Consider the following 14,411-nt stretch of genomic DNA (forward strand, 5'->3'; position numbering starts at 1 on the left):
TGCCTGGCAAGAAACTTTAGCTTTCCTCTCTTGAACCAGGGTATTTAATTGGCTTTGTATTCGACGTTAAGAGTTGAATTTTTAAATGATCTTAAGGATGACCACCCTGCCCCCACCACAAATGAAGTCTAAGTTCACCACAGTGGAAAACGGAGTGGAAAGGATTGGAAGCAGGGTAGAAGTCAAACTGGACGGGGTGGGCAGAACCACATATATCTATTAGATCAAAGTGAAAAAAAGGCACTGGTGAATAACTAATTTACAGACATCAAGTGTTTTTGAAAATTCTCTTTTCAGACAATACCTACCAAGTAAAGTTAGTTTGTTCTCCAACCTCATGGCAGATTCAAGTAGTAATTCTTCCCTGTTGTCAATGCTGGTTTCAGCTAAAAAATGATTTCTCAGCCACTCTGCATATTCAGTGTCACTCATGACCTATGAGGGGGGAAAAAAAGCTATGAGGCAGGCCATGTGATGAGCCTATGGTATTTCTTTCTCTGGGTTCACTCAGGCCAGGTCCAAACCCTCACACTACCCAGTCACAAACTTCCCGAGCTCTGTGATCAGACTAGTGTAACACTGAGCGTGGATGGACCCTGCAGCTCAAAATCTCTGGGAAATTCTAGGCACCATATAAGATCAAAGTGGGTTAATCTATTTAATTAAACCAGGGAGTATGCAGTTGGGAGAAAGGAGCCACTTGAAAGTTAAATTCAGGGTTATTCTAATGGTGCAGCTGAAAAAGTGGTGTCCAGTACTCAATTTCAGGTGTTATATAGCTAGCAGCACCTTTGATTTCTTTTGATCGTTGGTTTATGGGGTGAGTTATCTGTAAAGGTTAAAAGAAAGAGGAGGCCAAATGGGTGAAGCAAGCAAGTTCTCTTCCAAACAAAAAATTAAGTGGAATTCCTGGAGAAGGGACCAATGATACATTTTCCTTTGTCTTCAGGTTGCTGTAGAGGGAGAAATCTACTTTCAGTTCTTATAAAGCAGCATGCAGTAGAGGGGGTGAGGCAATTTCTCTGTCTACTCATTCTTGCCTACAAGGTAATTTGATTTGGGAGAATTGACATCTATTGGGCTACATTTTTATCAGAGCAGGATCATTCCACTGAAAAGGCAGAAGGTCTGTTTCGATCTTGAATTCATTCTTCTTACAACTGTGTATGAGGCAGGCTTTTGATTCTCTATGCAGCTGGTTGACTAAGTACCTTGGAGTCTACACCAGATCCCACTTTCCCTAAGGCAGTTCCCAAGAACTAGAATTTGGGGAAGAAATGAGAGATGCCTACGTTGGCCTCAGGTCCTAGCTAAAGTCTCCAATTCAGTTCTCCCAGGAGCTCTATTGTTTGGGACCTACTGGACAGCCATTAAAGCATTGATACTTTGATCTACATGTATCTCTCAATCTTCTCTACCAGCTAGAGCCCAGAATGAAGGAGAGAAAATTGATACTCTGGCTTCTAACACAGCAAAAATTAACTGTGGAGCTCAGAGCCAGGGAGGGAAAAGACAACAGAATGGATGGGAGGTAGTTATGGAGAAGAGGGAGAGAGTTGGCCAGAGTAGTCCCCTTGGTTCTTCTCCAATATTTCCCCTCTGTGGGCTGATCTGATTGTTCTGTTTCTTTTCCTTCAATGTTCATCGTAGCTCTGTTATATCTTGACAACAGACTCCCTTCCCTCCCCTATAAGCACATCCTTCTCTTGCACTAGCCCTTACTAGACTCTCCTTCTCCACCCTAAATAGACTTCCGCACCTTCTCCTGCCACTGCTCTACTCTGAAACAATGAGTTAGCTGAGTTTGTACTGAAGGAAGAAACACTATCTAGGTGTGCAGCTGGGGATGCGGTTGTGGCCATGGTTGTAGGGCTGGGGCTGGGGACTTCTTGGCTTATCAATGAGGGAGGGTAATATAAGGGTGTAAGGCCTTGCATATAGCCTCATTACAGCTGAGCAGCTTGACTTGGTCAATACCTAAGCCATACCCCACTGGCCAAGTGGCACAAAAAACGTGACCAATTCACTCTTTTTTTTTTTTTTTTTTTTAAGGATTTTTCTTATTATTTTATTTATTTATTTATTTATTTATTTATTTTTTGGTTGTGTTGGGTCTTCGGTTTGTGCGAGGGCTTTCTCCAGTTGCGGCAAGCGGGGGCCACTCTTCATCGCGGTGCGGGGACCGCTCTTCATCGCGGTGCGCGGGCCTTTCTCTATCGCGGCCCCTCCCGTCGCGGGGCACAGGCTCCAGACGCGCAGGCTCAGCAATTGTGGCTCACGGGCCCAGCTGCTCCGTGGCATGTGGGATCTTCCCAGACCAGGGCCCGAACCCGTGTCCCCTGCATTAGCAGGCAGATTCTCAACCACTGCGCCACCAGGGAAGCCCCCAATTCACTCTTAAAAGGCTTCATATCTCTGTTTCTCCCATGCCCCCAGGGGTGGTTCTGGTAGTAACACCCCTCAAATCAGTTCTTGGAGCTCTGTCTTCTTTCTTATTACTGAAATTTTTATCTAGAAAGGATACACTACGTCCCAGGGTTATTCTCAATACAGAATGATAAAAACTGAGATAATATTTAGGAAATTTACCTGGATTTACAGATAAAGACTTATGAGCCCATAAGGAAAAAATATCAAGAACTTATAAGTGGAAAATTAAGGCCAGTCTCCGGCCTCATTCTTTTCAAAGCACATTAATGCTGTAAGATAGAGGAATGATATTTACAAGGTGCTCAGAGAAAGAGAGTAGGATCCAGGGATTTTTTTTTTTTTTAAATTATTTATTTATTCATTTATTTTTGGCTGTGTTGGGTCTTCGTTTCTGTGCGAGGGCTTTCTCCAGTTGTGGCAAGCGGGGGCCACTCTTCATCGCGGTGCGCGGGCCTCTCACTGTCGCGGCCTCTCTTGTTGCGGAGCACAGGCTCCAGACGTGCAGGCTCAGTAGTTGTGGCTCACGGGCCTAGTTGCTCTGCGGCATGTGGGATCCTCCCAGACCAGGGCTCGAACCCGTGTCCCCTGCATCAGCAGGCAGATTCTCAACCACTGCGCCACCAGGGAAGCCCGGATCCAGGGATTTTTATTCCCAGCCATACTGCCGTTTCCATACAAAAGCACTCAGATATATTGAAACATGGGAGAACTCAGACAATATAACTTTCAGGCATCTTTCTGGCAAAATACTCTGAGGACAAACTACAACCAACCAATATATAAGGAATAAAGAAGCGATACGAAAATAGAGCCCAGTGGCCCCAAGAACTTTCCCCGATGCTTGGATCGGGGTTTGATATGCGCTCGTTTTCGTTACATGATAGTGGAGCTGGGAAGGAAGGAAGCCAGCGGGCACACGGAACAGCCTCACCCTCTTTGCTACACACAGAGTGCGCAGGCCTCGCTTGGTGTAGGCGTCCAGGTGCTGCTGGGTTTTCTCCCTTAGCATCGTCTGTTGTTTTTCCAGACCCGGTCCATCTAAAATAATTAACAAAACACACGTGTTCCCACCAGTTTGCCCAATGACAGACATATTTTTTAAAACAATGGTAACTTAACCCACAACAAACAAAAGGCCTTGTAGTTCTGAATCCCAAATGTGCATTTATAAAAGGGACCCCTCAGAATACATCTTTCCTTTGTCTCTTTTTCCCTGGGGAGAGAAAAGTACCAAGAACTTAATACAAACACCATTCCCACACCATCGATAATGACTGTCACAATGATTACAAGGATGCTGGCTGTCATTTATTGAGCATTTATCATTTTCTAGGCTCTGGTCAGAGGCGCGGCATATACTGCATATAGTATATCATTAAGTCTCTCAGGAACCTATAAAGGAGGTACCATAATCCCCACCTCTTGAAGGCAAAGGACAGTTAGGTAACTTTCTCAAGACACAGCTACTGTCAGAATCCGGATCTGAACCCTGTCTATGTAACCCCAAAACTTAGGTGCTTTCTCACCAGATTCTAGGCAGCTTCCCCTACTTCACCAAGTGTGACGGATCCCTACAGATCTGCTTGTTTGCCTTTATAAATCCACTGAGAGTGGCCCTTCAATCTCCAAGCCCTTCCTATCACTTCCCTCTCAGTCCCGAATGAACCCACCTGGGGAAGCCGCTGAGAGCAACTCCATGATCACAGAATCAGCGCCCTTTGTATAGACCACGACTTGGTTCGAAATGGGGTGCCGGACCACAACGGACATTCTTTTTCTTACTGAGTCGAAGGGCAGGATGTGTAGGAGTTGAAATGTTAATGGTCCCAAAGCAGCAAAGTCCACCATGACCTGCTCTGGGGTCCGGGACTGCAGAGTGCACTGGTAAGCCCGGGCGGCATATACTAAGGCTGCTTCATCCGGGCTCTCGGCCTCATAACACAGGCTGGAGGCCAAGGGCTGTCCAGGGAGGGATTCCACCTTGCCATTTGTGACACCCACATTGCCGTCTTGTTTCTCAGTTTCTATGGGACAAGCTGAGTTACCAGAGCCCTGGGGACTCTTGCTTGTCTGGGACATCTCTTCCTCCACAGGTGAAGCTGGTTTCATTCGACTAAAGAGAGAGAGTCTGCTCACAAAGGCATTTGGGACCCCAGAGGATGGCTCTTTCCCACTGGCAAGAGATGGTGAACTTGATCTTCGGACAGACAGTCTCTGGAAGAGGCTTTTAATCTCTTCCAAAGACTTAATGGGCATTCCATGCAGAGAAGAGAGTCCAATCTAGGAAAGATAATACGGGAAGGTCTCAATAATACAGTCAAAGGCAGTTGATAACAACTGTGAAGTCAAACCGGAGGAAAAAAGGAGATATGAAGAGTTACCACTCCCTCACATAGCAGCCTGCTTCATACTTACAACCGCCGCAGGAAACGTTAATAAAAATAAAAATAGCCATGATGAAAAAGATGCACTAATGTTGATGGCATTGTGAATTTCAAAACCATTTAGGAAGAAAACTGATAGCAAAAGACATAAAATGCTACGTTGCTAGCAGTGGGCATACGTATAGCAAATTTCCCTAATGAAATAACTTAAACTATAAAAAATTAATAATCTTTATTATATGCATCCTAGCAATAACAATTTAAAAATTACAAGCAAGTATTTAATAATAGCAAATTAGAAACATCTTAAAATGTTATATAACATTTAAAGGTCAAGTTTATAAAGATTACAGGGCAATATTGAAAAAGCTAAAAAAATAGTATAAAAAACAGTATAAAAACAAATGAATCATAATACACATTTAAAACACTGGAAGAAAGTAAATCAAAAGGTTAACAAAATGTATTTTTTTTCTTTTATTTTCCAGGTTCTAAAAAAGGTTGTTAATATGACCTTTTAAGAAAAGTAGGCCAATAAACAAAGTAGCTCACTGAAGAATTATCAGCGTCATAATAGGAACTCAAATTTCTATTTTTATAGAACTTTTTCTTGTTCATAGCCTGATTTCTTCTAGATCTTAACTCTTATCAGTGATTAAATTTAGAATTTAAAAATTAATTGGGACGACCAATTAATTGAATGCTAAAATTTTCTCATTTAGAAATGCCCAAGGCATTGAAGAATTTTCTCCTAATAATTATTAACTTTATGATAGTTTGAGGGACTCATGCTGGTCAATTTTCAAACTTACTGGCAACTCAAAAATGCAAAGTGAAACTCAACCACAGATGATGTTTCTGTACTCCACATGAATTCTGATTAACTCTTTATTCATTGCCTTTCTGTCACCACCTTAAAATATCATGAGGCTTAGGCTCTTACATGCCTACAGAGATTTTCTTTCAGGCTACAGAATATTCTATTCTTTGGTGATAAGGCAACTATAGTTCTTAAACAGAAAACACCAAAAGATGTCTATACTGGAAACAGATGTATATGAAAAAGTGTTACATGGGGAGAAAAACAGAACGTCCAGTGATTTATTCTCTAACTATGTAAGTTTTCAAAGAGCAAATTTCTAGTTGAAATCTTATAAAAATACAGTTTCTGATCAAATGAAAGCTTAATGGGAAGTAGATCATTTTTATGTTAAAATTGACCACCTCTGAAGTTGCCAAGAGAAAATGATCTAACAGAAAATTAAAATTTAATTGGGTTGTGCTGCAAATTGAATTTTAAATAGATGTATGCAAAAGGGGAGACAGTTATATTCAAGGAAGATAGCACAGCAAGCGGTAAATCACCAGTCTCTATAACAAGTTTTTCTTTTTAATTGAAAATGAGTTTTCCATGAATTCTAAGCTACAAAGAGACTTTAAAAATCCAGCTTGTCAAAAACCACAGTTACAGAAAGACAGAGAAGATGAAAAGGCAGAGGGCTATGTACCAGATGAAGGAACAAGAAAAAACCCCAGAAAAACAACTAAATGAAGTGGAGATAGGCAACCTTCCAGAAAAAGAATTCAGAATAATGATAGTGAAGATGATCCAGGACCTCGGAATAAGAATGGAGGCAAAGATTGAGAAGATGCAAGAAATGATTAACAAAGACCTAGAAGAATTAAAGAACAAACAAACAGAGATGACCAATACAATAACTGAAATGAAAACTACACTAGAAGGAATCAATAGCAGAATAACTGAGGCAGAAGAACGGATAAGTGACCTGGAAGACAGAATGGTGGAATTCACTGCTGCAGAACAGACTAAAGAAAAAAGAATAAAAAGAAATGAAGACAGCCTAAGAGACCTCTGGGACAACATTAAACGCAACAACATTCGCATTATAGGGGTCCCAGAAGGAGAAGAGAGAGAGAAAGGACCAGAGAAAATATTTGAAGAGATTATAGTCGAAAACTTCCCTAACATGGGAAAGGAAATAGCCACCCAAGTCCAGGAAGCGCAGAGAGTCCCATACAGAATAAACCCAAGGAGAAACACGCCGAGACACATAGTAATCAAAGTGGCAAAAATTAAAGACAAAGAAAAATTATTGAAAGCAGCAAGGGAAAAACGACAAATAACATACAAGGGAACCCCCATAAGGTTAACAGCTGATTTCTCAGCAGAAACTCTGCAAGCCAGAAGGGAGTGGCATGAAATACTTAAAGTGATGAAAGGGAAGAACCTACAACCAAGATTACTCTACCCAGCAAGGATCTCATTTAGATTTGATGGAGAAATCAAAAGCTTTACAGACAAGCAAAAGCTAAGAGAATTCAGCACCACCAAACCAGCTCTACAACAAATGCTAAAGGAACTTCTCTAAGTGGGAAACACAAGAGAAGAAAAGGACCTACAAAAACAAACCCAAAATAATTAAGAAAATGGTCATAGGAACATACATATCGATAATTACCTTAAACGTGAATGGATTAAATGCCCCAACCAAAAGACATAGACTGGCTGAATGGATACAAAAACAAGACCCATATATATGCTGTCTACAAGAGACCCACTTCAGACCTAGGGACACATACAGACTGAAAGTGAGGGGATGGAAAAAGATATTCCATGCAAATGGAAATCAAAAGAAAGCTGGAGTAGCTATACTCATATCAGATAAAATAGACTTTAAAATAAAGAATGTTACAAGAGACAAGGAAGGACACTACATAATGATCCAGGGATCAATCCAAGAAGAAGATATAACAATTATAAATATATATGCACCCAACATAGGAGCACCTCAATACATAAGGCAACTGCTAACAGCTATAAAAGAGGAAATCGACAGTAACACAATAATAGTGGGGGACTTTAACACCTCACTTACACCAATGGACAGATCATCCAAAATGAAAATAAATAAGGAAACAGAAGCTTTAAATGACACAATAGACCAGATAGATTTAATTGATATATATAGGACATTCCATCCAAAAACGGCAGATTACACGTTCTTCTCAAGTGCACACGGAACATTCTCCAGGATAGATCACATCTTGGGTCACAAATCAAGCCTCAGTAAATTTAAGAAAATTGAAATCATATCAAGCATCTTTTCTGACCACAACGCTATGAGATTAGAAATGAATTACAGGGAAAAAAACGTAAAAAAGACAAACACATGGAGGCTAAACAATACATTACTAAATAACCAAGAGATCACTGAAGAAATCAAACAGGAAATAAAAAAATACCTAGAGACAAATGACAATGAAAACACGACGACCCAAAACCTATGGGATGCAGCAAAAGCAGTTCTAAGAGGGAAGTTTATAGCTATACAAGCCTACCTAAAGAAACAAGAAAAATCTCAAGTAAACAATCTAACTTTACACCTAAAGAAACTAGAGAAAGAAGAACAAACAAAACCCAAAGTTAGCAGAAGGAAAGAAATCATAAAGATCAGAGCAGAAATAAATGAAATAGAAACAAAGAAAACAATAGCAAAGATCAATAAAACTAAAAGTTGGTTCTTTGAGAAGATAAACAAAATTGATAAGCCATTAGCCAGACTCATCAAGAAAAAGAGGGAGAGGACTCAAATCAATAAAATCAGAAATGAAAAAGGAGAAGTTACAACAGACACCGCAGAAATACAAAACATCCTAAGAGACTACTACAAGCAACTTTATGCCAATAAAATGGACAACCTGGAAGAAATGGACAAATTCTTAGCAAGGTATAACCTTCCAAGACTGAATCAGGAAGAAACAGAAAATATCAACAGACCAATCACAAGTAATGAAATTGAAACTGTGATTAAAAATCTTCCAACAAACAAAAGTCCAGGACCAGATGGCTTCACAGGTGAATTCTATCAAACATTTAGAGAAGAGCTAACACCCATCCTTCTCAAACTCTTCCAAAAAATTGCAGAGGAAGGAACTCTCCCAAACTCATTCTATGAGGCCACCATCACCCTGATACCAAAACCAGACAAAGACACTACAAAAAAAGAAAATTACAGACCAATATCACTGATGAATATAGATGCAAAAATCCTCAACAAAATACTAGCAAACAGAATCCAACAACACATTAAAAGGATCATACACCACGATCAAGTGGGATTTATCCCAGGGACGCAAGGATTCTTCAATATACGCAAATCAATCAATGTGATACACCATATTAACAAATTGAAGAACAAAAACCATATGATCATCTCAATAGATGCAGAAAAAGCTTTTGACAAAATTCAACACCCATTTATGATAAAAACTCTCCAGAAAGTGGGCATAGAGGGAACCTACCTCAACATAATAAAGGCCATATATGACAAACCCACAGCAAACATCATTCTCAATGGTGAAAAACTGAAAGCATTTCCTCTAAGATCAGGAACGAGACAAGGATGTCCACTCTCACCACTATTATTCAACATAGTTCTGGAAGTCCTAGCCACGGCAATCAGAGAAGAAAAAGAAATAAAAGGAATACAAATTGGAAAAGAAGAAGTAAAACTGTCACTGTTTGCGGATGACATGATACTATACATAGAGAATCCTAAAACTGCCACCAGAAAACTGCTAGAGCTAATTAATGAATATGGTAAAGTTGCAGGTTACAAAATTAATGCACAGAAATCTCTTGCATTCCTATACACTAATGATGAAAAATCTGAAAGAGAAATTATGGAAACACTCCCATTTACCATTGCAACAAAAAGAATAAAATACCTAGGAATAAACCTACCTAAGGAGACAAAAGACCTGTATGCAGAAAACTATAAGACACTGATGAAAGAAATTAAAGATGATACCAACAGATGGAGAGATATACCATGTTCTTGGATTGGAAGAATCAACATTTTGAAAATGAGTATACTACCCAAAGCAATCTACAGATTCAATGCAATCCCTATCAAATTACCAATGGCATTTTTTACGGAGCGAGAACAAATCATCTTAAAATTTGTATGGAGACACAAAAGACCCCGAATAGCCAAAGCAGTCTTGAGGCAAAAAAATGGAGCTGGAGGAATCAGACTCCCTGACTTCAGACTATACTACAAAGCTACAGTCATCAAGACAATATGGTACTGGCACAAAAACAGAAACATAGATCAATGGAACAAGATAGAAAGCCCAGAGATTAACCCACGCACCTATGGTCAACTAATCTATGACAAAGGAGGCAAAGATATACAATGGAGAAAAGACAGTCTTTTCAATAAGTGGTGCTGGCAAAACTGGACAGCCACATGTAAAAGAATGAAATTAGAATACTCCCTAACACCATACACAAAAATAAACTCAAAATGGATTAGAGACCTAAATATAAGACTGGACACTATAAAACTCTTAGAGGAAAACATAGGAAGAACACTCTTTGACATAAATCACAGCAAGATCTTTTTCGATCCACCTCCTAGAGTAATGGAAATAAAAACAAAAATAAACAAGTGGGACCTAATGAAACTTCAAAGCTTTTGCACAGCAAAGGAAACCATAAACAAGACGAAAAGACAACCCTCAGAATGGGAGAAAATATTTGCAAATGAATCAACGGACAAAGGATTAATCTCCAAAATATATAAACAGCTCATTCAGCTCAATATCAAAGAAACAAACACCCCAATCCAAAAATGGGCAGAAGACCTAAATAGACATTTCTCCAAAGAAGACATACAGACGGCCACGAAGCACATGAAAAGATGCTCAACATCACTAATTATTAGAGAAATGCAAATCAAAACTACAATGAGGTATCACCTCACTCCTGTTAGAATGGGCATCATCAGAAAATCTACAAACAACAAATGCTGGAGAGGGTGTGGAGAAAAGGGAACCCTCTTGCACTGTTGGTGGGAATGTAAATTGATACAGCCACTATGGAGAACAATATGGAGGTTCCTTAAAAAACTAAAAATAGAATTACCATATGACCCAGCAATCCCACTACTGGGCATATACCCAGAGAAAACCGTAATTCAAAAAGACACGTGCACCCGAATGTTCATTGCAGCACTATTTACAATAGCCAGGTCATGGAAGCAACCTAAATGCCCATCAACAGACGAATGGATAAAGAAGTTGTGGTACATATATACGATGGAATATTATTCAGCCATAAAAAGGAACGAAATTGAGTCATTTGTTGAGACGTGGATGGATCTAGAGACTGTCATACAGAGTGAAGTAAGTCAGAAAGAGAAAAACAAATATCGTATGTTAATGCATGTATGTGGAACGTAGAAAAATGGTACAGATGAGCCAGTTTGCAGGGCAGAAGTTGAGACACAGATGTAGAGAATGGACATATGGACACCAAGGGGGGAAAACTGCGATGAGGTGGGGATGGTGATGTGCTGAATTGGGCGATTGGGATTGACATGTATACACTGATGTGTATAAAACTGATGCCTAATAAGAACCTGCAGTATAAAAAAACAAACAAAACAACTAATACTAAACTTTCATTGGGTTATTTGTATGGAAATATGTTAATATAAATGTTTCAGACATTACATGAAATTTCTAAAAATCTTATATTTGTATTTGTATGGAAATATGTATGGAAATATGTTAATATAAATGTTTCAGACATTACATGAAATTTCTAAAAATCTTATATTTGTATTTGTATGGAAATATGTATGGAAATATGTTAATATAAATGTTTCAGACATTACATGAAATTTCTAAAAATCTTATATTTGTATTTGTATGGAAATATGTATGGAAATATGTTAATATAAATGTTTCAGACATTACATGAAATTTCTAAAAATCTTATATTTGTATTTGTATGGAAATATGTATGGAAATATGTTAATATAAATGTTTCAGACATTACATGAAATTTCTAAAAATCTTATATTTGTATTTGTATGGAAATATGTATGGAAATATGTTAATATAAATGTTTCAGACATTACAGGAAACGTCTAAAAATCTTATATGTTCTGGTATAATGTTATAAGTAATAATCCTAGTTATTACTTTAAAATGTATATCTCAGAAATAACTAATTTTCTTGTCAACTGCATTATTATGAACTTTCATAAAAAAAAAAAAAAAATCCAGCTTGTGTGGGAACTGCAGAACCTTGGTATATTATAGATGTATTGGATTTTAGAGCGACTGAGTTTACATTACCCAACTGGTACATGAAAAGGGACATTATCATTAAACATGATAATGAATTTAATACTTTATATTTTGCTTGATGTAGTGCATATGTTGGAGGTTTTAGAAGTTTCACAGAAAGCTTCAAATTTGGTAAGCAAACTAAAGCAAAATGGACAGAGTCACATTTCCCAAGAACTGCTCTCATCAGCTATCCTCCTAGAGGCAAAATAGTACAGTAACTCTGAGCCACACTTCCTGGGTTCAATCCTATCTCCCCCACAAACTGGTCCTGTGACCCTGGGCAAGTTACTTAAGCTCACCTGTAAAATGGGGAACAGTAGAGTAACAGCACCTAACTCATGGGGCTGTTGGGAGGATTAAACATATTAGTACCAGTAAGTCACTTAGAACATCATAAGTTCAGAGTACAGATTAAGTAATGTATAAATATTACCTGCTACTATTGTTAATTATGATCCACATAATAAGATGATATAACAAGTACATTTAAACCCAAAGTTCTCTTCTGGAAGGTGACCCTTGTTTGCATTAGAGACTTACCTTTTGCCGTGGTTGGTTAGGAGCAGAAACCACTACTGTGTTGCAAATTGCCAAAGCAATAAAGAAGTCGATGATGTACAGAGTCTCCAGTGGTGGATCTGGGATAGTCTCATCCAGTGGGGTAAAAAGCTGAGGTGTGATCTGACTAAACTTGTCCAAAAGTCTGGTGTCTGGTACCACATCTGTTTCCTGAAGATCCAAAAAGATAAAGTGTTGTTACAATAAGGACCTAAAAATATGAGTTTTAAATCTACGTGAGCTTTTCTAACCAGAATCTGTGAAGCATGAGACAGTAAACTTTATTCTTCTAAAAAAGATTTAATGGACATGGTGTCATGGGAGGTGAGAATAGGGAAATAAAAGAGAAAAAAATTAAATGGAACATTCAGAATGCATAATATGAATGGAGATTACCTTGACTATTCACTCAAAGTAAGCAAGAGAGGAACAATGCCTTTCACCAAAATCTAGCTAAGTGAGTTTTCTTATTCTGAAATACACAGGGCAGAGCTATATTTTACTGTGTCTAGGATTCTACTTTGGGCATATATTCATCCCACAGCAACTGATGAATATCAATTCTTTTAAAAGTGAGGGCGTTATTCATACTATGTTATTTTAACAAAATATTTTACAGCTCAAATCACTACTATTGTTAAAAACCAACCCTCCGAAATAAAATTACTATAAGCACGCTAACAGAGTTCATCAGTATTTCCTGGTAATATGCTACAAGACTCTAATATCCAAGGGTCCCTCTCAGAGATTTCTGATCATCAAATATTTTTGGCAACTGTGCCCTATGCCCCTCTCTTTTGTACAATTCCTTTTACAAATTGGCTTTAAGAAGTCTGCTTATTGGGGAAAAATACTTCATTTTGTTAAGCACGGTACTTCTCATTCTTATTTAGAAGTACTAGTTTGAATGAAAGAATGTCGTACTAGAAATCCGTAGCATGTAGTCAACTGCTTTACAGATTTTTCAGATGAGTCAAAAAAGGGGCCATCTCCTCTGAATCAAGTTTTCACAAAAGTGCCATTGTATTCTAGCGGAGTCCCGACTGCAGGAAAGCCAGGAGAGGTGATGGAGAGAACAGAGTAAAATGTGGAGATGTGTGATATTAGATTCAGAGTGACCGTGGCTTGCATTTTATGCTTAGGAGTCTGGTGAGATTTAGCACAGCCTCAATAAGAAAAGAGCACAGGCTGGGAATCACATGGGTTTGGGTTCAGGTCCTAGACCCACTGCGTACCCTTTAGGGGCCTAAGGCTGCTTACTTAACCCTCTGAGCTTCATTTTCCCTCTTCTGAATAATGGTAAAAAGTACACCTACCTCACAGGGTGGCTGTATAAAGTAAAGGAGAGAATGAGTGACATGAGACCAGCACAACAGAAACCCAAATAATTTAATGTTCCTTTTCCTTCTCGAATGATACACTCACCTTCAGGCAGGTTACCAGGCTAACAATGGGTTTCAAAGGTCCCAGTTTTCTGCTGTCACAAGGCATTCTTAAATTTCTATCTAAAAGCATCTCTTGCTCCGTGATATTTGACTTAGCAAAATTTGAACCCTGTTGCAGTTTGATGGAGTTCGTAAGCCAAATTTGAACCCTGTTGCAGTCTGATGGAGTTCGTAAGCACTTGTAATCTGATGGCCGTTCATTAACTAGTTGGCCACATTTCCTCCCGAGTCTCACACATAGTAACACTGAGCCAGTGCCTGTGCTGGGCCCTCAGTGACTCAGAGAACCATCCTTTCCTTGAGGACCCCCTTGCCAAAGTCAGCAGAAGAGAGTGGCAACATCTGAGACTTCTTTCTCACTCGATACTCAGGAACCTTGTTGCATAGGATTGATGAAGGTCTATGATGATACTGTCATCTAGAGAGCATG

General features: G+C 38.9%; 1 protein-coding gene across 5 annotated transcripts in view; it reads right to left on the bottom strand.

Moving 5' to 3' along the window:
• The window catches only part of ATP10D (ATPase phospholipid transporting 10D (putative)), a 142,764-nt gene that overhangs the window by 30,029 nt on the left and 98,324 nt on the right, over window positions 1-14,411 (bottom strand). For all 5 annotated transcript variants that reach the window (XM_007180753.2, XM_057547005.1, XM_057547007.1 and 2 more), the window contains 4 exons: window positions 12,519-12,707; window positions 4,101-4,710; window positions 3,362-3,468; window positions 309-435 (listed from right to left, as the gene is read on the bottom strand). In XM_007180753.2, the coding sequence (XP_007180815.2) occupies window positions 309-435; window positions 3,362-3,468; window positions 4,101-4,710; window positions 12,519-12,707 (1,033 nt within the window). The remainder of the gene's footprint in view (window positions 1-308; window positions 436-3,361; window positions 3,469-4,100; window positions 4,711-12,518; window positions 12,708-14,411) is intronic.

This window comes from Balaenoptera acutorostrata, chromosome 5, assembly GCF_949987535.1.
Source record: "Balaenoptera acutorostrata chromosome 5, mBalAcu1.1, whole genome shotgun sequence".
NCBI classification, from domain to species: Eukaryota; Metazoa; Chordata; class Mammalia; order Artiodactyla; family Balaenopteridae; genus Balaenoptera; species Balaenoptera acutorostrata.